We start from the raw sequence: 23,671 nt of genomic DNA, 5'->3' as shown, positions 1-23,671 counted from the left end.
ATGAGATTTGGTATGTACAATCGCCTGCATTTACACCTGGTACAGCGGTTAGTGAGTTTTGCGAGAACTGGCATCAGTATGTTTGTTGACATCGTAGTGTATTGAGGTGAATGGGCAGAACCAACCTCTTTATGGTGGTCAGATAACTGTGTTACCCCTCTATCTAAGAATACTCATACTTCCTGTACAGGGTGTTCCGTAAATACCTTTCATAAATCAGGGGGTATATTCCTGAGACATAAATAAAGATAAATGACTAAATTAGAAAATTGTTAAATCGAAATAGTTTTGGAGTTAGAGCACATGACAGGTTTGGAAGGTGGATAGGGTGCGGCGGCTCTGTTTCATGACCACCTCGATCACCTGACATAAATCTCCTTGATTTCTACCTGTGGGGTCACATAAAAAGCAAGGTGTATGTTACAGAGGTTCCAAACCGTGAGGAACTGTGGTGCCGTGTGCAGGGCAGTGTGAGAAACATTCGCAACACCCCTGGGGTCGCTGAATGTGTGCAACAGTCACTTGTGCGTCGCGACGGGCTGAAGTCTGAATTGAGTAATGGGGGCGGAACTTTGAACATTTCCTCTAAATATTAATGCCAATACAAATCATATGACATTATTATTGTTAATAAGCGTCACTAGCAACAGTCGATGTTTCATAAAGGTTTCATCACATTCTTACCAAACCTGTCATGTGCTGTAATTCCGAAATTATTGAGAATTGACAATTTGGTCATTTAGTCATTTATTTTAAATTATGTCTCAGGAATACACTCCCTGATTTATGAATGGTATATACGGAACACCCTGTATGGCTATAGATTACATCCTGGTTCCCAAATATAACGTCATTACCTACTATCTGATAAAAGTTGGCTGACGGTGGTGGTGTGACGAAAGGCGACAGAGAGGGGGGTGGGGTATTGGAAGGGGGTTCATGTACTCGGAGTTGGGGAGAAGGAGGATTGCACCAATCTAGGGTTCAGATAAACCTCAGTTTGCTTATGGTTGGCTGTCACCCAAACGTTATCTTATTTTTGATTGGTTGCAGTAATGCTGACTTCACGACCTATCGGACAGCCAGTAACATAGTTCCACTAGTGCTTGCCATGTCCACAACTTGTTGATTTTGATAACTGACACCAACATTAGGATTCAAAATGTCAGGGGTGGGGAAAAGTTGTCTGGCAAAAGATAATTGACAGAGTCCGAGTCACCTTGTGCGATAAGATTGGACAGTAGCGATGGTCGCAAGCTAGTGTCAGGTATAGAGACGGGAATTTGAAGTATCGGAAACAAATACTCACGCCAGGGAGATGATAGGAAAAATGTCCACTGATTTGTGAGGGTTGATCACTGCAATAAAGTGTTTTCTTTCAACACGATGTAGAGGTATCCACATATCCCATTGGAACCAAGGGGTTTTCCTCGCAGCTAAATCAAACTGTCTTGCCTTAACCAGAACAAAATCAATTAAGTGGTCTTTGTTCTCATTGGGTTATGATTACAATTCAATCGACATTCTTATAATAACTTTATCATAAACATTATGGATGAGCTAATTATTAAGGGAAAATTTGTAGTTGACTTCACTAGTCCAAACATTACTGCACACATGCTTAACTCTTCTTTCACTTAGCACAATAAAATATTATACCAAGTTGACTGTAGGACTTGTGACTGTGATTAGTTCTTTGAATTACTTTGTAAGCCACTGTTATGTAAGGAGGTCTAATACGGCCTTTTGTATCAATCTTTATAACATATGTAATCGACGAGAGTATGCATAGACAAGCCGATAATGAATTACAGACATTGTGATATCAATTTGGCAGTAATATTGTTTGAAAAGTTACTAAAATTCCGTTCCCCAAATCTCGTGTATAATAGTTAGGAATATGAACTTAGTGTGTAATGTCGCTTTTACTTTTATGATGAAAATACAAAATATTTTCATAATGCAATTACATAGCGTGTCTTAGTCCAGTTCTCCAAATACATATAACATGATGATTCCTAATGGTGACCTTTGATCATGACTGCACTCCTGCCCTAGCGAACTAAATTGTCTCATCCCAGCCCCTACCTAATTAACTGCCTCTCCCACACCACTGTCTCTGTAAAATATAACTTTCGCGACCAGCAAATTTCATTGTCTCTAATGAGTACACTATTATTTATACAATTCAAATGTCATATATGGTCTTGGCAAACAAAATACGCATATAAATAACATTTCTTCCCATTAAGCGAGTCAAGCCACTCAAGTTTTTACAAACCATCAGATAAGACGAAATAATGTTGTATTGTTCAGTAAGTTATTTGAAATTAAATAGGAAATGTCAGCATTGATATGTTGAGAAGGATTAAGTATTTAACATAATAGGATGACGGTGGGAGAGACCTCACAATTTTACGTTCAGGGTTCAGACCACCCCCCCCCCCATCCCCTCTCCTGACGTTACACCACCATCATCACCATCCAACAGATAATAAAAAGGGGTCAATGACGTCTGTTATGCCACAGCTTTTCAACTTGAATTACGTTAAAGATTAATATAATAATGAGGGCACATATGGCACAAAAAAAAAAATTGGCAACTCAGCACAACTTATTCCTGGGTTCAAACAGCCCTCTTTATCCCAACAGTTCAGGAGTGAAGGTTTGGAATTACACACATTACAAAAGATTGAGATATAATTTAATAACAAAAAATACCATAATAATTGTGTAGGTTACATCATGAACAGATAAATTAAATCAAGAGAATAAAGAATAAACATAATCCTGAGTAAACCACTAATATATGCACATAAATAAACATTCTACTTTGTAATATCACCATTGATTGCACTTTACACCCATAAATAATACTAGAGCAGCACTGAATAGTTATTGCCTAACTCAACCCGATTTGAAAAGGTATCCACCAATGACAAACTCAAATGTCCTTCCACCAAGGCCAGCCAATTACTGACCTGACTCCATGCTCCAGGGGACTACAAATCTAATAATAATATTAATCAACTCCCATAATTAAGCTATAAAAATACCTACATACATACAATTTTTTTTTAATGTATCAAGTACCAGCCCTTCTCACACACAATTACGCAAAATATAATATTTACACTACTTGAGGGTAATATGCCTAAAAAATATTTCACTATGCACAGCGCAACGCACCACTGTACATTACGCCAGGTATAATACGTCATATTTGGCAATTTGAATGTAAATTACAATCAAATAGGAATTAGCAGCATTCATAGATACGGGGATTACTTACTTGACACCTTAGTCTGATCACTGTTAAAAGGTTGTCTCAAGGCATTAGCTAGATATATTGCGATGTACACAAACACATAATTGCTACTTATCTGAAAACGTTTGAAACATCCATATTTAAATGCTTCCTTATTTCAGTAATAGGCTTATAGTAGCGTCTATAAAGGAGACATCTGGTCTTACCGATGCAAAAAGATTCTACCAATCATTATAAATGAATTGGCGTCTCTTAGGGATTCATTCATAATGATATTGTGCTTCCAGATGTCTCCATACACCAGAATATTTTGTCTTATTATTTAAAAAAAAATTATGGTCGCCAGAGGTTTGGAAAACACAAGATGCTGTTACGTTTTATTGATGTAAGTATTCAACTCATCCCTAGAGATGGTGTGTGTGTGTCCTGGTAACTAGGTGTTGAAGGTCTTTGGTGAGGACTACCTTGTTAGTAACTGGAAAAAGTAATTGGTATTTACTCGCAGGGTTCGTGTTGACCTGCGTCACAACACAGCATCTCCTTAGTGGCCTCACCGTCGTCTTCCCACGGGCCATCACAGAGCCTCACGTACAGGAACACCTGTGTGTGGAAGTAAGACATATTAACACATGATTATCAGAATATCTGTGGTTATTTGTAAAGTTTAGATATAATGTTTTCTTGATTGTATGAATTGTTTTGTGTAGTGGTGTATATGTGTGCATACATCTGTATGGATGTACTGTATATTGTATATGCTAGATAATCCATTTGCTAGATTATAAATATTACATATATGGAGATCTAGTTGTTATCAGATCTTAGTTTATGATAGAATATTACATAAGAAATTAAAATACATTTTGAGTCTTAAGTTTTGACAAGTATTTAGCTAATATTAATATTTAGTATAAAGTGACAGAATGGTAAGTTGGCTTTGTCACAAAACGCGCTTTGGTATATGCAAGAAGTACAGTATGTGTAGGTACAATATATGAACATGGCTTAAGGTCAGCAATATGCTTGGGGCACCAACATCCGTCTCGTGATGTTACGTTGATGCTGTTATTATGCAAAAGCTTCGTGGACGTAGAAACTCACGTTATAGTTATATTAAGAATGGTCCACAGAAAACATGAGGCGGCAAATAGTGATTCACTTGGTAAGTTCAGGCGTTCACCTTATTTCATTTATACTTGCCACTATTTTCTTTCACACAGTCGCCCATTCTCCATATTATCTGTTATTTTCTATTATTGCTCGATATGTTAGTGGAGACTTACTTCAGTTGGCCCAACGACGTCTTTACCCTCCTCAGCCAGGTCGTCACACATACTCTGGCCCACCGTCTTGCCGTCGGGAAGCTCGAAATTCAAGTCTCCTTCGTTGGTTATTTCGTTCCACTGTAAACACAAGCAAAATAAATGAAATATTATACCTGACGGAATAAAGGACTTTGATTTATAATGATTCATGTTAAACTCTCAGGCATTATTAAGATATTTTATATTTTATTAAAAAAAAATATTATTTGAGTGTTTACTCTATAAAATCGTTTATATAAAAATCATGATAACTGGGTTTGGCATTTCTCTGTTGTTAAGTATAAGTAAAGGGTCACCTCTGTGCGGCATCTATCATGACAGTCTTGTTGATCTTCACAGTTTTCCACATCGAAGGCCTCCATGGGGAACACTTCTTCCTCCTCTGCAGCCTCAGTAATGAAGCCGCCACAGTCACACTCTGGGACTTCTTGAGCCCTGCCAGTATTTTAACATTATCATTCTTGCTGATACGCGTTAGTTAGTATTAATGCTGTGCCACAGTGCAGAGAAATATCAAATTGTCTGGGAACGTAATGTTACGTTACCATTTAATATGGGAACAGTATTTCAAGGATGTATCTAAATAAAGGTTAATGAAAAGATATGAACTATAATATGTTTACAGCTCATATAAGAAATTCGTTCCTATGTAATAACTTCGTCACTTATATTTCTCAGTTAATTTTATATTTCGGCGACCATTACACATTGTGAGACTATTACAGCCTTGATGCATATTACATATTACTCCTTCGTCAAGCTTAGTCTTCGTGGCTTATTATTTACGGTAGTGTGTATATAAATTTAGTCTAGATTTAATACACATACACATACATAATAGAGAATCAGAGTAGTAATTGTGATGATGATGCACACAAATATTTCTTACCCTTTAAACTCGACGTAGAGGAGCAATCATATGAATTGATATAAAGGGCTAATTGAGGCTGTTTCCTTTACGCAGGGAAATTTGCACGAGAGCCGCAGATTTGTGTATCTAATGTTGATAGGTGCACATGGGAAGATGTGTACAGGAAGAATGTTTTATTCCCTGTCTGCTCTCAAGTACACGATATTGGGTATATTTCTCAGTTAATTATAAATATAATACTAGTAACAAGTTTTTATGTACGAGTGTCAGATATACTTAGGATACGAAAATATAATGTTCAGGGGAGCATGAGAACAACTGAGTAAATTCTTCATCGGACACTTGCAATGTAAAAAGCTCACGAACATAACTGCAACCTTTGATAACCTTCTCTGAGCTCATCCAACCAAACTAGGAAAGTGTTGTCGTAATAATTGTCAGTTAGAGTTACTGCATGTTTGGCACGAAGTCAGTCAAGTATATAACCACAATTATTGTAATATAATAAAGTCTTACCATGTGAGGGCGGTGAGGCAGAGGAATATCACGGGGAACTTCATCTTGCTTGTCAGAAGTAGTATGAGGACCAACATCCAACAAGCTCTTTTATACTGGCTATGTGACGACCCCAGCCAGAGTTCAGGGTTACTCCGTCAGGTGGACGCTCTCAGGCTCGATTTTTAACCTCTCCCTTACTGAAAAAAAGGTTGCATTTTTCCATAGATGATCATGAGTACTTGAAGCCACTTGCCACACAGAATAATGGTAAATATTTAAATATTTAAATTGTTCATGAAACTCGGTAAATTATTTCTTTCGACCTATATTTCTTCATATATATATATATATATATATATATATATATATATATATATATATATATATATATATATATATATATATATATATATATAATTTATTTTATTTTATTTTTTTAACATACATTAAGAAATAAATTGAACGTTTCAAATATATCAAATTATCAGTAACATTATCCTGGTTTTATTATTTGCATCAGGAATGGTGTCGCTGCTTCTGTGTTTTAGCCCGGATCGTTTTGTATTGCTGATGTCTGGTGTTTGTGCATTATAATAGAGAGTTAGCTTACTTAAATTTCAACAGTAGTTATCTAATGTATGAAGTAGCTTTATATACGTACTGATCACCTTGCTTGTCGAGAAATACATGCATACATGTAAAGAACCTAAAGCATTATTGTTAACCAGACAAAAGTATCCCTCATTATTTAAGAGATGATATCTACTGTATAATAAAATGGGGCTACCACCGACTGGATGCAGCTCTTGCTCCTGTCGTATAGGTTGCTGGCTCGATCCTCCTGTATTAAGCCCCCATGCCCCCCATACAAGCCTTCAGTTCTGTCTGAAGGCCGGACCTCAGTTCTCCCAGGGGCACTGGAGCACGATGACAACCATATCCACTCCAACAGCTCCAGAAGACGTTGAAATAATATCTTGAGTAATGCAGGTGTATGTCTGGTGAGAAAAGATCTAAATACTCTGAAGACTGGCTACAAGAAAGAGGATACACCTGCCTGCTGAACTCAATACCACTTCATAAGAAACTGAGAGATTTTGAAGTTTTTCACTTCGATTTCTTCACAAAGCTTTGTCACTCACAGTAGTGGGAGAGCGTCACAGGGTACCTCTCACGAGGCCGCACGGTCAGGTCATAACTAAAACGTAGCCTGTGCGCCAGCCAACACAGCCTCAAACTGGCCTGCAGACCAGTTTTTCGGTAGTCCCTTCAAGCCTTCAGTTTAGTTCGTCAGCCAGGCCTTCAGTTCAAAATACCCTCACACACACAGTCTCAGGCTCAGCTGGGCGTTTGCAGTGTCGGTCACTACACCTGCTTGCGCAACGAAGGCCTAGTATAATGTGCACTGCATCCACACTGTTCATAATTATCAGCCGTGAGTAGGTTAGCCACTCACTATGAATGAATGATAACTATTGTACTTTCAGCCTTCACTTGTATAACCGTATTTGTATCTTATTGGTGATTTTTTTAGCTGTATGTACCTCCTCCTTTAAGTTTTATTATGCTTTGTAAAGTATATGAGTATAGTTTAGTGTAGTGTTTAACGACCATAGTTGTTAATGATGAAAATAAACATATTGAGGAAATATATCTCCCATTATACATTCATACAGGCGATTTCCTATTTACGAAAGTCGACGATATAATGAACGGGTAGTTTGATGACACTTATGGAGATTCTTCAACAGCTTGAACTATGGAGTAATTTTCACCTATCCTGAGATTCTACGTTATTAGGGGAAGGAGTCATGTATGGAGAACCAAGAATGTATCATTTCTGGTAAGTAACATCTTGGGGGGAAATGATCTAAATAAACTCTTTCTTTTCCCCTTTAGAACACGACTCTCTATTACTAAGATCTCTGTCTTTGCCAAGCTTCTCAGATTTTGGCGAGATTTGCACTAAAGTTTTTATCATGTGGACTTTGTTTTATATTAATCAAGCCAACTATGTTTGGTGCAAATCCTCAATCCTGTTTTTCAGATGTTCTTTAGACACACACAGATTGACAGACTGACAAACTAAAACGAAATAAAATTCATTAACATGCAGTTGAGGGCAGGTAGATTAATAACCCAAATGGGTATTACCGAAATAACAACAAATAAGTTAATTATTTTTTTTTAAGAATAAACAAAATAATATAATACACATCTATGTGGATGCAATTTCCACCCACAAACCGTCACCACGACCGGGTTAATATTAAACTAATGACGCTCATACTGTAAGATAATGTAGTTATAGCAGAATATTTTCTCATACTATAATTTTTTTTTCAAATCCCCGAAAAATACTAAGTGATATTATTGAGCGAACCGTACTTTATTTTTTCGATTTACTACAAAAAATTATCATATTCACAAAATCTAACAAGATTGATCATAATTCGTAAACCCGTTAAAGAGTTCTTTTGGGACACAAAGACAAAAAAATCAGACAGACAGGACCGAAATCACTACTGTGCCCCGTCGTGTCGGGCAGGGTAATATAACCCAATTACTGATATTAGTGTGAACAACACCACCTGTCGACTGAGACTCCGGGTGAGATGTTGCCTACAGTTAAAATTTTTTGTTGGCAAAGGATTTCACATATTAAAACATAGCATAATAACTGACAATAATGCACGCTAATAATACATGTAATTACCTCAAATAATACGATCTTTTGCCTAGTGGACGGTGGTATGGCGAGGTGAAGTGGCGTATAGAGGATGTGGGGTGGGAGGGGAGGGAAGTGGAGGCTGATGAAATAAGAAAACAGTAGATATAAACTTAAGCTTCAATTGGATGTTATAGTTCACTAGGTAAATGATACGAACTAATAACAGTATAAGCACATAACTTTCCACAAGTCATTACATTGAGATCTTTGTTTTAATATGTTTTGACTTTGATTCCATAGCATGTTTACTATTGCGAGTCTAGTTGGGTAACCTTGTTTATTATGTCAGATGCCATAATCTATTGGAGTTGGGTGATGAATATATATGAGAATTGCGAATTGGTCTTCGGTATTATATTTGATATATTTACACATTGTTTATTATGATCTTGAAATTGAATAGGTATTTATTGTAAAGTTTAATTTGGAAGAAACTCTGACCTGTGTTTGTATTATCAGGGAGAATATCACAGGTTTTACTGAAGCTGTTGTTTACTGAAGCTGTTGTTTACTGAAGCTGTTGTTTACTGAAGCTTTATACTCGTAAATATCAACTTCGTTCCTCCACTGTACCCCCTCCATTTGTTTACAATCTCCCCCTACACTAGATTTTTTGTACCTTATCATTGACTTTTGATTAACTGTCATTGTCATTCGTAGGTCACAGATTTTACTTTCTTGTAGATTGTAAATGTTTACACAACTGTAGAAGCCCCTCCTCTATTCTTTTCTAAAGTGAAGAAATTCTTATTGTATTTATGATATAACTCGTCATTAACCTTTTACGATGTAGCGTCTTATGAACTGTGTGATTTATCAACCAGGAGGCCGATGTTAAATTCTAAATGGAAGTTCAAGTCTTTAAAGTACAGCTCAGGGTGATACGAAAAGACTGTAAATCTTTTAAATTATTATTGGGTCCAAAAATATATGATAATACATGATTTTTTTTTAATATTTACACTTTAGTGTTTATCTTCATACTCCTCTTTCAAAATCAGTTCAGCTGTATCATATTGTTGTTCTCAATAGTTAATTCTGATATTAGTTGATAAGCTGTACCTTTCAACTGTCCTAACAAGTAAGTTAATTCGATAACCTTTGAGATATCTTCTCTCCCATGGACTAGGCTTCAAAATTTATCCTAGGCAATGATGGGACAGGCAACTGAAGTCTAGGTAAGGACTGTCCGGCCGTCTGACCTCCCGTTGTAGGCCAGCGTTTTGAATCGCTGCCAATTTACCCTTCAAACCGTTTAAGATATGCTAGATATTTTTTGACGGCTTTTGTAAGCTTTGTTTTTTTATTTTGTATTTTGTTTAATTAAAAAACCAAATAATCTTCCAATTTAGAGTAGGCAGTTTCATAATTTGCCCACCTACATTTAAATACATCAATGTGTGCTCGTAAGATATCAAATTGGATCAAAGTCACCATTAACAGCTCTTCATTATTATTTGTATTACGAGTAATCCAACCTAACCTCTCAGCAAAAGATTTCATTAATCATTTACAAGTTATTTGGAAATTTGAATAAAATGTACCTTTACCTATCCATAACAAACTATCAAGTATTGACTAAATTTAAATTTACATATTAGCTCACAAGACAATCGTGAATGACATGAATATTAATTAGTGGACAGAAGGCTAAGTCTACGAGACAAGACGCTCTATCCCCCAGTCCGATTTCATTTTCCTGAGGGCAAATTGACGCCCTCGATGATTCCAGTGAACCCCATCAGCCCTTAAATCCTTTTGATAGGGCCTGGCTGGGGAGTGAATAAAAGGGTATCCATATAATTCCCTACTCAAGGCCTTGTTGAGTGACTGTGAAAAAGTTAGATACTTTGCAGGAGACACTGGTCCGTCTGGTAGGGTATTGCGTCGTTCTATTGTGTACGAGTTAAAGCCACCATGGAATGACAAGCTCCTTCGAGTAAATGTACCACTTTAATAATTTTATCCATTAACGTTCTATCACGTCCTCATAATATTACCCTCCTTTAAGAAAATGATGTTCAAGTCAGGTGGCCACTGAAAGATGGAATTGATTTGTACATTAGTTTCAAATTCAGGTAACTTGTCCCCCGGAGGCCTATAACACCTTATTTCACATCACATACCTACGTAAGCTTTGTTAAACTTTACCCTGCACGCTCCTGCATACAAGGGGCTGTTTAGCACACTCTACCTGAGGCAGTCGCTTGTGAACCTTAAAGAGCGTCGCCTGTATGGCGTGTAGTTCCTGAAGAAGAGAGGTCATCCATCCCCTCCAAGACCGTCTCTTTTAGACAGAAGACGTCTGGCGTGTGTAAACTGCGTGTGTTTATTCCGAGCAGTTCTACAATTCCACAGTAAAACAGTGAATGTTTTGCGGTTTAATAGCGGCTACAGAAAGCGTTCTTGTGCTGTTTACTTGTTCTTTGTTTTACTTATATGGTGTCCGTAGACTCCATGGAGGAACGATTGTGAGATGATATATCTATATGTGATCGTCCATCCCGGCTGTGAATATAGAGGATATTTCAGGGTAACACAAAGTAAAACTTTTCATTTTGACGTCCGATTTTAAATCCCCAAATTATTCCTGAATGTCCCTGAGTGATAATCTGTAACCATATCATTTATTTTGAAAATATTCTTCTGTTACTATCTCACAAAATTGCGTTCCTTTTCGAAAAAATATAAGCAAAATTATTGTTCTAAAGATTCCAAGATGTAATCAAGGCAAATGACAGCTGGTGACAGTGGCGCCACCTTACACCTGCTAAAACGCGGGAACCAATCAATATTTTACAGTATGTTTTTTTTTTAATCTAACAGTTTATAATCTAATTTGACATTTCAGTGCTGTTTCATAAATTTATTAGCTATAATACAACTGTAATATACTTTAAATTTATTTATATAAACGAATTCATCAGGATCAATGTGACTTACGAGAAACAGTTCACTCGTCCTGACCCGGTGAAATCATCCAATGACCATCAATGGTAATCAAACTAATTAGTCATAAATTGTAATAATCCAACACCAATATTTACCTATTTTTTAAGTGAATTTTGGATTATATAAATTATACTGAGAAACAAGTGCATCCAATAATGAATTAATACGCCTACGAATGCTGTAACTCTCCAGGTGCAAGCTGCCCCAAGGCTATACCTACAAATCACGAATTTTCCGTGGAACCAAATAATTTCCACATGTGTAAAGAAATGTTACCTTAAATATTCGGATTTCAAGAAGATGACAGCTGAATATAGTTTGAAAGAGACGAGCAAATGATCTTGTGGTTAAGAGAACTGGAGATATCGTTGTGCTTGCGTTGATAGGAGAGATGCATAAAAAATGATCACAGGATAGATATTTCAGTCAGTTATTTTCAGTATTTAACGTTCAATCCCGCGTAGTTGTAGGAAAAGAGTAAGGCCAGAACACATTATTTTGAACAGTATTTTCGTCAGAGGTTTGGAAAATACAAGAAGATGTTTTGGTTTAGTGTGTTCGGTGTTAAGGTCCTGGGGCGAGGCTACCCTGCAAGAAGGTGTGTGAGTAGCCTCCCCTGGGACTGAGTGAAGGTATATTTCTACAAATAATCATTTGGAATCAGGGTGCAATAATTACCGTATTAAAAGGCTAATTGTGTTGACACTGGTTTAATCTGATTGTTTATGGTTGCCAATACAGTTTATGTTTAATTAAAAAAAATACTCCAGTGATAAACTTGGTATGTTGTCTCATTGTATGTTGCAGTTAAAGTCTCAGGGGGTGGCTGTGTGCTGGTATTTACTCGCAGGGTTCGTGTTGACCTGCGTCACAACACAGCATCTCCTTAGTGGCCTCACCGTCGTCTTCCCACGGGCCATCACAGAGCCTCACGTACAGGAACACCTGTGTGTGGCAGTAAGACATATTAACACATGATTATTGGATTAAATGATAATTTTTTAAAGTTCATATACTGTGAAAATTATAAATAATTATGTATTTTTCTTGAGAGCATAAATAGTAGTATGTCTGGGTATATATGTTTGTATGTAGACTACAGAGGATATTTTCCTATTATTCGCCCGGGTACAACATCAGAAAAAAAAACATAGGTATAAATAATCATTGTGGAACTTAATTCATGCTACAAAAATATCTTAAATCCTAGTCTAGAACAAGATACATTGGTTCTAAGCAGTGTATTTATACAGTTTAACCACAACTTTGTTTCTCCACTGTCTAGCGATTGTTCTAAACACTCGTGAGCCAATTGGTAAACATTGTTCCGCGTGCAGACCCAACTACACCGATGAATTGATGGAAATAACAGTTATCAACGTGGCATCGCTGGATGAAGAAGTAACTATGGTGTTGGGGGAAATGGGGCGGAGACCAAAGCGAACACCTGACGACGCTTAGTATTCGATTCTTGCAGCTTCGGAGTGTTAAATAAGCTAAAACATCCCTGGATTTACATTGTACACATGGTAACTTTATATTGAAAAGCTATATATGATTTTACAACACCAATTCATTCGTTTGTCTCCGTTTTCTTTATAATTTCTGTCTTCATGTGTTTATTCTTACCACCAAACCATTGCACAGGCCACACTCATTTCGTCGACTGATCAGTGTGAGGCCAAACACTGTGAAACCAACCCAAACGCAGAAACTTGGTATTTTGTTTGGAATTTCCGACGGGAGACAGAAGACACGTACAATCCTGTCTCTAACTTTTTTGAAACAATATCTCAACTAATTTTGATTGTTGGGAAACATTGGGGATACAGACCTAATCTTGTCTTGTAACAGTATAAAGACAATGATGCGCAACAGTGTAGAAACATTGTATCTTGGTGTGCACACGGGTTTAGAAATTCAATGACATTTCGAATCTTTAGTTATAACCGGTACTTAGTTAATTTCAAAATATCATAGAAATTTAAAGTAAAACAACGTGAATTGGTCTCATAAGAGTGTCACTGATGTATTGTTGCCAGGCAACAAGAAATAAAAATCCATTAAACCCAGAGAATCAACTTGGAATTAACCTTAGATTTAATGCACTAGCTTTCACTTTCTTGTTCCTGTACAAAGAAGGTATTATTGTGCAACAGCTTCATAAATGTTAAAACCTGTTTAACCAGTTAGTTTAGGGATTATTATTTTAGAGGTCTGGGGGTAATTTCCACCCTATGATACTCTCTAACAGGATAAGACAGGATTACTAAAGTATAAATCTAGAACACCAAGAATAACAGGAATAACAGTGGTCGGTATATACCAAAGACTTAAGGAGTCAAATCAGATTTGAAGGGAATACCTGTGGCAGGAACTAGTGTTCTCTTGTGGGAACTGATTTTGACGTTTCCTTTATACACCTTGTGTGACGTGGTTCTGGCAGCAGTTATCGGATAATAATAGTTATTTACTCAATAAAATAAGTCCTTAAATCTCTCTCTCTTTCTTTCCTTGGCACTTGCTACTTCTTTCACACACTCGCTTATTCTCCATATTCTATGTCGTTTGCTGCAGACTTACTTCAGTTGGCCCAACGACGTCTTTACCCTCCTCAGCCAGGTCGTCACACATACTCTGGCCCACCGTCTTGCCGTCGGGAAGCTCGAAATTCAGGTCTCCTTCGTTGGTCATTTCGTTCCACTGTAAAGAAAATTTTATTTCTCCTGGCTAATAATGACACGGATTTATATGATTTAGCTGAAGCTCTAATGTATATGTTAAGATGTTTACTGCTTTATTTTTAAAGATTTGTGTTATTTGAGTGCTAGTGCTGTGATAGTGACATTCATATAGATAATTATGGTTTGTGGGCTTACTATTTTTCCGGTAAATAATTTAGTATATGAAAGTAAAGGGTCACCTCTATGCGGCATTTATCATGACAGTCTTGTTGATCTTCACAGTTTTCCACATCGAAGGCCTCCATGGGGAACACTTCTTCCTCCTCTGCAGACTCAGTAATGAAGGCGCCACAGTCACACTCTGGGACTCCTTGAGCCCTGCCAGTAGGAGTGGCTGATTATATTTCTATTTTAACATTACTCTTCATTCTGTTACACGTTAGTTAGCGTAAATTATCTTCGCATTTGTCAACGGGTGGAATTATACCCAAATTTGCTCCCATTTTATTTGTGGTTCAGAGCTGTCTGGGAAAATAAACATCGTCTGGTAATTAAAGTTCAAATTATTTTGCTGAACGTAATTTTACTTTAGATTTAATTCACACAATGATGCATTATCGAGATTCTATTATTTGTTGCCCTTCACACCTTGTCGGGGAAAGTGAATAATTTATTAGAATTAAAAGTGCATGTGTTCTAAATATTTGTATATCTACAGGTGATGTATTGTACGCACACAGGGAGATGTGTAGAGAAAGTGTGTTCCATTCTCTTCTTGATCTCAAGTCTATTAAAAATCATTCTTAATGGATAAATTTTTCAGTAAATACTAAATGAAGTATTAAAGTGTTACCATATGCTTAAGATTGTCGTTGACGTTATAATACATATCTATGCTTCAACATGTAAGGGCTTTAAGTGAATAAAAAAAATTTCAGTAGTTAATCAGGAATTAAAAATTATGTGAGATACAACTACCTGTTGTCGAGGATGTTAAAATGTGCTTAGGTCCTAAAAATATAAGTTTTAGTGATACATGAGAAAATATGAATAATTTCCTTCTCGTGAACATTTGCCTATAGTATGCAGTATATAATTATGTTTAAGCCTTGTTGATCTTTCCTGACCATAGTCAGTCAATAATTAAAAATGTTATAATAATATTATCAGCTAGAGTTATATAACCATAACTATTGTAGAGTAGTGAAGTGTTACCACGTGAGGGCAGTGAGGGAGAGGAGTATCACGAGGAACTTCATCTTGCTTGTCAGAAGTAGTATGAGGACCAACATCCACCAACCTCTTTTATACTGGCTGTGTAAAGACCCCAGCAAGAGTTCATCGTCACCCAGTCAGCTGGACAGTCTCAGGCTCCCTATCTGCTTGACTGAAAAAAAATTGCATTTTTCCATAGATGATCATGAACACTTATAAACACCTGTCGTAGAAGATAATGGCAATTAATAAAGTACTGAACGGTTTTCTAGATTTCCTTTGAAATCGTACGTGTTCCTTAAACTTTGTTAGACAGTATTCATTTTTACTTGCTGTTATGCATGAAAAATCATTTGACTTGAATCTAACGTTTCATGTCTCCAATTATTATTTTTGCATTTTTAGGCCATCAGGAATGTTCTTGGCACTTCCATGTTTTAGTAGCGATGTGTTTGTCAAGGTGTTGATGTTTGATGCATTTATTGTTTATCATAACAATAGATATTTAGCTGTTTTCATTTTGAATAACGGTGTATAAAGTAATTATAGGAGAACATGTAAAGAACATACATAATTACTGTTACTGTAGCCAGATGAATGTTATATCTATTAATATTCAACTGATGGATGCAGCACTTACCTCGTCTTTTCGATCACGAGGCATCCCCACTCTATCCTGCTGTAAATGGTTACATTAACTTACAAACACGGGAATGTTAAGGAGGTGTGATGTTGCTTACAGCGGACCAGAAAAATTATGTTTAATCAGTGCATTTTATATCTCCTTTTGTAATATACTTACAGTAAATATGTTATATTGACAAATGATGCCACATTTTAATGAAAACAAATAATAATAATCAATGCACGTTAATAAGTCATGTGATATCAATAGTTTATAAAATCTTACTAAATTTTAGATTAGCATAATTCTCTCTGGACTGACACGCTATCAGCTGCCACATATGACACTTCTATGTACAGTACACGGCAATGGTACAAGAACTGCATTTAATGATATATTTTGGAATTAAGTGAAGTCTCAACATCAGAAGAGTTATCAATATAGGTTTAAACTAATGTTCTTTTATGATTAGCTGTTGTTCAGTTGTACTGAATATCGTTCGTAGTTACCACTGAAATGAATTATTTTGCTGTATCCCAAACTGAGTGTACATGGTGCTGCCTCTAAGGGATATTTAATCATACCATCTTTCCCTCCGAAAATGGTGGTCTATTTTCATTGGTTATCGCTAATTTTATCCTGATTAATTGTGTTTTTATTAACTTTTATATGAGATTATTTTTTCTCCAAAAATGCTTTCATATTTTAAAAGTAGAAATTTACTCATGATAATATATATATATATATATATATATATATATATATATATATATATATATATATATATATATATATATATATATATATATATATATATATATATATATATATATATATATATTAGAGAGAGAGAGAGAGTCTTTATGCCAGCAGCATCTGGTGTTCTTAGGTTCATACGCTCACCCGTCCAAGTACTAACCAGACCCAACGTTTCTTATCTTCGCTGAGCGGAAAACAAACAAACGTTTCGTATTGTATTTCAGCCCCGCGAAACGGTTTTGTGTAATTGCAACTTGTTAATTCTTTCAGTCTGGCTGAGGCCATCAGTGGTTGATGATCTTTGGTATATAATAAAAGATCAGTATACAAGATATTCTTTTGCACAGTTTTATGATTTTGCTATATCATTAAGGATTATTATATGTTTGATATATTGTTGAAGAGGGAGTGATCATTCCCTTGGAAAATATCCATTATTTGCCTATTCATATACTGACATGAAATACAGGCAGCGTAATAGAGTTTGGTTAATACGACATTTAACTCCCTATACACATAAGACGTTGGTGAAGGGAAAACTTGTGTGTAAAGACTTAATTTCACTCACTGTTTTGATAAGTTAACTACGTTTTCTGGAAGTTCATGAACTGTTCAGATTTTATGGAATGTAGTTGATACTTCTAAAGATATTAAGATAAAGTAGCTTTTATACCCCATCCCATGGAGACAATTAATTGAATTATTGAAATAAAAGAACAATCGTCTGTCAGTTTGACGATTCTTTCGATTTATGCAAACTCTTTTGAAAAAAAAGTTTGGTAATGTTAATTCCTTTTACTGTATAACTTAACTCCTAGGAAATTATAAAATGAGCTCTGCCTAGCCTATGTGATCTTTTTTAATACATGCTAATAAAATTATGATCTCAAAGTTGCTAAAGTGCTACCCTTGAGAGCCTAATAGAATACACATCAAACACCTATGTCCATTAATGTACGGACATGACACATTGACCAAAAATTACCAAGTTATATATTTTGGCAATATTAATATAATTTTCAGAATTTTGTGTAAATTGCTGAAACGTAAGAGCCGATCACTTATTATTCTAAAACAAATATTTTTGGGGCACATCTCCTTGAGTCCTACTCATCAGACTATCATGACTTCCGCCTGAACCCTGGTAAAGATGGTATCGTGTACGGTCACCATCACATTACTTCTCTTGTACCGCCCTAAAAAACGTACCATTGTACCACAGATGTTACATGAACTGTCACTGCTCCAGGAGGTTGATACGATGGCGAGGAAAAGATATAGTTGATGATAATGTATATGGGAGAAGATTATAAGAGAATGAAAGAAAATTTTGTTCTATACGAGACTTTATTTCTGTAAGATGCGAGACTAGAGAGACAAAACTCTTCATCGGTCTTATGGTTGAGTGTGAGAAGTGGGTAAATGCAGACCATGTTTGTGTTTGTGGAGAGAGTAGCGTTTGTGTTGATAAAAAAAGAAGAAATGCATGAAAAAAATTAATATTTATTTTTTAATTTTTTTCATTTTTACGGGGATTAGCCCACCTGGGCACAGATCACTGACCCACATCAGGGACTGCGGGGCGAAAATATAATACTAAATAATAAATAATAATAATAATGGAAATAATAATAATAATAATAATAATAATAATAATAATAATAATAATAATAATAATAATTAATCAAATTAATAGCAAATTAATAAAATTAAAAATTAAATAATAATACTAATAATAATAATAATAATAATAATAATCTTAATAATAATAATAATAATAATAATAATAATTATAATAATAGTAATAAAAATAATAATAATAATAATATATAAATACAAAAACGAAAAATAAATAAAAAATGAGAAACGATATACATTATGTATGTTGTGTTGTCCAAGTAAGAGAAACAATTGAGACTCTGCAATTGTGTGTAAATGAGACAGATAGTCAGATTAGCAACCTAGGACTTGGTCACAATTTTCGTGAAATCATATGGCAGCAGGGTCTACCATTAGACAATATCTTCCCAGGCTGTAGTACCTCCCTGTTTGGTCGCTGCTTACTGTCTAGCACCTTATCATTTTCCATCAAAATTATTTTTAAAAACTATTTTCAGCATCTAACTATCAAACCCGTATAGGAGAAGAGATGAATGACTCGAGAACATAATATTTTGAAAATAATGTTCGTCTGGGATTTCAAAATACAAGAAACTGTTAAGGTTTTATTGGTGTCAGTATTTATTACATCCTCTGAGATGGTGTTTATGGAAATAATAAGGCAATTGTTATAGGTCCCTGGGCGAATCTTCCTTGTTGGTAGTTAGAACAAGTTGCTGCTCTAGTAGAAACGTTTTGTCGGCTATTAGATGCAAGAAGCTCTGTGAGTAACCTCTTGTAAGACTGAGTGACGGTATATTTCTTTCCATAACCGTTGGTACTCGGCGTGCAATAATTGCCGTAAAAGGCTGTGTTGTCAATTTAGTTTGCTAATTGGTTTGGTGGATAATGGTGCACAACTTATAGTTGTTCTGAATATTTGTTTTGTTTTTAATGCTGAAAGTTTAACCCAATGATCTATTTGGTATGTTGTCTCATTGTATGTTGGTGTAAAAGTCTCAAGGGGTGGCTGTGTGCTGGTATTTACTCGCAGGTTTCGTGTTGACCTGCGTCACAACACAACGTCTCTTTAGTGGCCTCACCGTCGTCTTCCCACGGGCCATCACAGAGCCTCACGTACAGGAACACCTGTGTGTGGCAGTAAGACATATTAACACATGATTATTAGATTAAACGCTCATTTTTAAAGTTTATACACTGGGAAGCTTATAAATAATTATGTATTTTTCCAGAGAGTATGAATAGTTGTGTGTGTGGGGTTATAATTTGTTTCCATGCATGTGTAGACTACATTGAATATTTTTCTATCAGTCGTACGGGTACAAGATCAGAAAAATATAAGCAATGTTACGAATGATCATTGTGATACTCAAATCATAAAAAGTCTTAAATCATAGTCCAGACCAAGCTACTTTGGTTATAAACAGTGTATTTATGCAGTTGAACCGCAACTTTTTTCTCCATTGTCTTGCGATTGTTCTAAACATTCGTGATCTAATTGGTAAACATTGTTCCGAGTTTAAGCCAACTACACCGAGGAATTGACGGAAATAGCAGTTATCAACGTGGCATCACTGTGTGAAGGAGTAATGCTCGCGTGTGGTGAAAGAGGGCGAATACCAAAGCGAACAACTAACGACGTTCAGTATTTGAATCGTGCACCGGCGTTGTGTTGAATCAGCTAAAATGTCCATCGATTTCCATTGTACCCATAATAACTTTATGTTAAATAAATATATGTGATTATGTAACACCATTACATGTGTTTGTCGCCGTTTTCATTATAATTTCTGTCTTCATGTGTTTATTCTTACCACTAAACCATTGCCCAGGCCACAATCACTTCGTCGACTGATCAGTGTGTTACCAAACTTGGTGAAACCTGTCCACACGCAGAAACTTTGTATCTTGTTTCGCATTTCCGACGGGAGACAGAAAACACGTACAATCCTGTCTTGTAAATATTTTGAAACAATTTTCAACTAATTTGGTTGTTGCAAATCTTTTGGGATACAGACCTAATCTTGTCTCGTAACAGTATAAGGACAATGATGCTCAACAGTGTAGAAGCATTGTATCTTGGTCTGGTCACGAATTTAGAAATTCAACTATTTTCGAAACTTTAGTTCTAACCGGTAGTTAGTTAATGTCAAGACATCATAGAAATTTAAAGACAAGCAAGTGACTTAATCTTAAAAGGGTGTCACTGAAGTATTGTTGCCAGGCAACAAGAATTACAAATCCATTTAAATCCAGAGAATCTATTTGGAATTAACTTTAGATTTAATGCACTAGCTTTCATTTTGTTGTTCCTGCACAAAAGAAGGTATTATTGTGCAACAGCTTCATAAGCTTTAAACCTTTTTTTAACCAGTTAGTTTAAGGATTATAATTGTACAGGTCTGTGGGTAATTTCCACCCTGTGATACTTTATAACAGGACAAGACAAGTAAAATGGGCCAAGATGACCTTTCGCTGCTTAAAAATTACTAAGCTATAAATCTAGAACACCAAGAATAACAGGAATAACAGTGGTCGGTATATACCAAAGACTTAAGGCCTCAAATTAGATTTGAAAATAACACCAAGGGCCAGGAACTAGTGTTCTCTTGTGAGAACTGCTTGTGACGTCCCCTTTATATACCTTTTGTGACGTAGTTCTAGCAGCAGTTATCGGATAATAATAGTTATTTACTCAGAAAAATAAGTTCTTCACTCTCTCTCTCTCTCTCTCTCTCTCTCTCTCTCTCTCTCTCTCTCTCGCACTTGCTATTTGTTGCACAGACTCGTTTATCCTCCATATTCTTTATCGTTTGCTTTATTTCAACGTGTATTACTTCAGACTTACTTCAGTTGGCCCAACGACGTCTTTACCCTCTTCAGCCAGGTCGTCACACATACTCTGGCCCACCGTCTTGCCGTCGGGAAGCTCGAAATTCAGGTCTCCTTCGCTGGTCATTTCGTTCCACTGTAAAGAAAATTTTATTTCTCCTGGCTAATAATGACACGGATTTATATGATTTAGCTGAAGCTCTAATGTATATGTTAAGATGTTAACTGCTTTATTTTAAAAGATTTGTGTTATTTGAGTGCTAGTGCTGTGACAGTAACATTCATATAGAAAATTATGGTGTTTGGGCTTACTATTTTTCCGGTAAATAATTCAGTATATGGCAGTAAAGGCTCACCTCTGTGCGGCATCTATCATGACAGTCTTGTTGATCTTCACAGTTTTCCACATCGAAGGCCTCCATGGGGAACACTTCTTCCTCCTCTGCAGACTCAGTAATGAAGGCGCCACAGTCACACTCTGGGACTCCTTGAGCCCTGCCAGTAGGAGTGGCTGATTATATTTCTATTTTAACATTACTCTTCATTCTGTTACACGTTAGTTAGCGTAAATGATCTTCGCATTTGTCAACGGGTGGAATTATACCCAAATTTGCTCCCATTTTATTTGTGTTTGAGAGCTGTCTGGGGAAATAAATATCGTCTGGTAATTAAAGTTTAAATTATTTTGCTAAACGTAATTTTACTTTAGATTTAATCCACAGAATAATGCATTATCGAGATTCTGTTAACAATGTGATGAAGCGCTTTATTTTTTGTTGCCCTTCACACCATGTGATCTAAATATTTGTATATCTACCGGTGATATACTGTACGCACACAGGGCGATGTGTGCAGAAAGTGTCTTCCATTCTCTTCTTGATCTCAAATCTATAAGAAATAAGTCTTAATGGATATAATGTTCAGTAAATAATACATGAACTATTAAAGTGTTACCTTTTACTTAAGATTGTTATTTACGTTATAATACATATGAACGCTTTAAGGTCTTTAAGTGAATAAAAAAAAATATACTAGTCTATCAAGAATTAAACATTATAAGAGATACACATATCTATTGTCGAGGATGTTGAAATGTGCTTAGGTTCTAAAAATATAAGTTATGGTGAAATATGAGTAATTTCCTGGTCGTGAACATTAGCCTATAATATGCAGTATATAATTATGTTTAAGCCTTGTTCATCTTTCCTGACCATAGTCAGTCAATTTTTTAAAATGTTGTATAATATTATTAGCTAGAGTTATGTCTTACGAAAAAATCCAGTCAATTATATAACCATAACTATTGTAGAGTAGTGAAGTGTTACCATGTGAGGGCAGTGAGGGAGAGGAATATCACGAGGAACTTCATCTTGCTTGTCAGAAGTAGTATGAGGACCAACATCCACCAACCTCTTTTATACTGGCTGTGTAACGACCCCAGCAAGAGTTCATCGTCACCCAGTCAGCTGGACAGTCTCAGGCTCCCTATCCGCATGACTGAAAAAAACAATTGCATTTTTCCATGGATGATCATGAAAACTTATAAACGCCTGTCTTAGAAATTAATGACAATTAATAAAGTACTGAACGTTTTTCTAGATTTCCTTTGAAATCGTACGTGTTCCTTAAACTTTGTTATACAGTACTCATTATGCATGAAAAATCTTTTGACATGAATCTAACGTTTCATATTGTCTCCAATGATTTTTTTTTTGCATTATTAGGCCATCAGGAATGTTCTTGGCAATTCCATGCATTTACTGTGTATCATAACAATAGATATTTAGCTTTTTTTCATTTTGAATAACGGTGTATGAAGTGATTATAGGAGTACATGTAAAGAACCTAGATAGTTACTGTTAATTTAGCCAGATGAATGTTATCTCTACTAATATTCAACTGATGGATCCAGGACTTGCCTCGCTTGTTAGATCACGAGGCATCCCCACTCTATCCTGCTGTAAATGGTTACATGAACTTACAAGCACGGGAATGTTAAGGAGGTTTGCTTGCATAAAACAAGCTTAGAATATAGTGTGCTGTATCCACACTTTTCTAACGGGCACTCGAGCTTATGGTCCCTACTGCCACTTTCAGATAATGATAAACTATATCAAATGCGTTTTAGGCTTCTATTGTTTAAGCATACTTTTGCATTATAACATTGGTGGAATACAAGAGACACGTTATATGTAATTCCATTTTTTTTATTATGTATAGTAGAGTGTTTGAAGTAATATAGAATAGGCACTTAGGAACTATTATATTGATGGTAAGAAAGAAACATATAT

The 23,671-nt window shown here is 35.8% G+C and overlaps 3 protein-coding genes across 4 annotated transcripts in view; all 3 read right to left on the bottom strand.

Moving 5' to 3' along the window:
• Positions 1-15,614, bottom strand: part of LOC121877881 — a 40,358-nt gene extending 24,744 nt beyond the window's left edge. Inside the window, exons 1-4 of one of the 2 annotated variants that reach the window (XM_042383817.1) lie at positions 15,545-15,614; positions 14,569-14,707; positions 14,229-14,348; positions 12,340-12,590 (exon numbers count right to left, since the gene is read on the bottom strand). In XM_042383817.1, coding sequence (XP_042239751.1) covers positions 12,486-12,590; positions 14,229-14,348; positions 14,569-14,707; positions 15,545-15,588 — 408 coding nt within the window. In that variant the 5' untranslated portion in view covers positions 15,589-15,614 and the 3' untranslated portion in view covers positions 12,340-12,485. Of the gene's footprint in view, positions 1-12,339; positions 12,591-14,228; positions 14,349-14,568; positions 14,708-15,544 lie in introns of those variants that run through there. The other variant, XM_042383818.1, reaches the window with a different exon arrangement.
• LOC121877882 lies at positions 3,634-6,083 on the bottom strand. The gene is made up of 4 exons (XM_042383819.1): positions 5,981-6,083; positions 4,890-5,028; positions 4,552-4,671; positions 3,634-3,868 (listed from the first exon to the last, which is right to left on the bottom strand). Exons 1-4 carry the CDS (start codon positions 6,055-6,057, stop codon positions 3,764-3,766), a joined length of 441 nt encoding a protein of 146 aa, XP_042239753.1. The 5' UTR covers positions 6,058-6,083; the 3' UTR covers positions 3,634-3,763.
• Positions 15,615-19,140: 3,526 nt separating the features above from the next.
• Positions 19,141-22,792, bottom strand: LOC121877883. The gene is made up of 4 exons (XM_042383820.1): positions 22,706-22,792; positions 21,737-21,875; positions 21,397-21,516; positions 19,141-19,676 (listed from the first exon to the last, which is right to left on the bottom strand). The coding sequence occupies exons 1-4, from the start codon at positions 22,780-22,782 to the stop codon at positions 19,572-19,574; spliced, it is 441 nt and encodes a 146-aa protein (XP_042239754.1). The 5' UTR covers positions 22,783-22,792; the 3' UTR covers positions 19,141-19,571.
• Positions 22,793-23,671: the final 879 nt, after the last annotated feature.

This window comes from Homarus americanus, unplaced genomic scaffold, assembly GCF_018991925.1.
Source record: "Homarus americanus isolate GMGI-L3 unplaced genomic scaffold, GMGI_Hamer_2.0 scaffold24523, whole genome shotgun sequence".
Taxonomy (NCBI): Eukaryota; Metazoa; Arthropoda; class Malacostraca; order Decapoda; family Nephropidae; genus Homarus; species Homarus americanus.
This window is presented reverse-complemented; position numbering and strand designations above follow the sequence as displayed.

What these genes read in the sequence shown, in the direction of transcription:
- LOC121877882 (XM_042383819.1), bottom strand. Translation starts at nt 6,057, where the DNA reads ATGTTGGTCCTCATACTACTTCTGACAAGCAAGATGAAGTTCCCCGTG. An exon ending in ATGATAGATGCCGCACAGAG is followed by an intron (nt 4,672 to 4,889) that starts GTGACCCTTTAC and finishes TTGTGTTTACAG; the next exon opens with TGGAACGAAATAACCAACGA. An exon ending in ACGTCGTTGGGCCAACTGAA is followed by an intron (nt 3,869 to 4,551) that starts GTAAGTCTCCAC and finishes TTCCACACACAG; the next exon opens with GTGTTCCTGTACGTGAGGCT.
- LOC121877883 (XM_042383820.1), bottom strand. Translation starts at nt 22,782, where the DNA reads ATGTTGGTCCTCATACTACTTCTGACAAGCAAGATGAAGTTCCTCGTG. An exon ending in TCCCTCACTGCCCTCACATG is followed by an intron (nt 21,876 to 22,705) that starts GTAACACTTCAC and finishes TCCTACTGGCAG; the next exon opens with GGCTCAAGGAGTCCCAGAGT. An exon ending in ATGATAGATGCCGCACAGAG is followed by an intron (nt 21,517 to 21,736) that starts GTGAGCCTTTAC and finishes TTTTCTTTACAG; the next exon opens with TGGAACGAAATGACCAGCGA.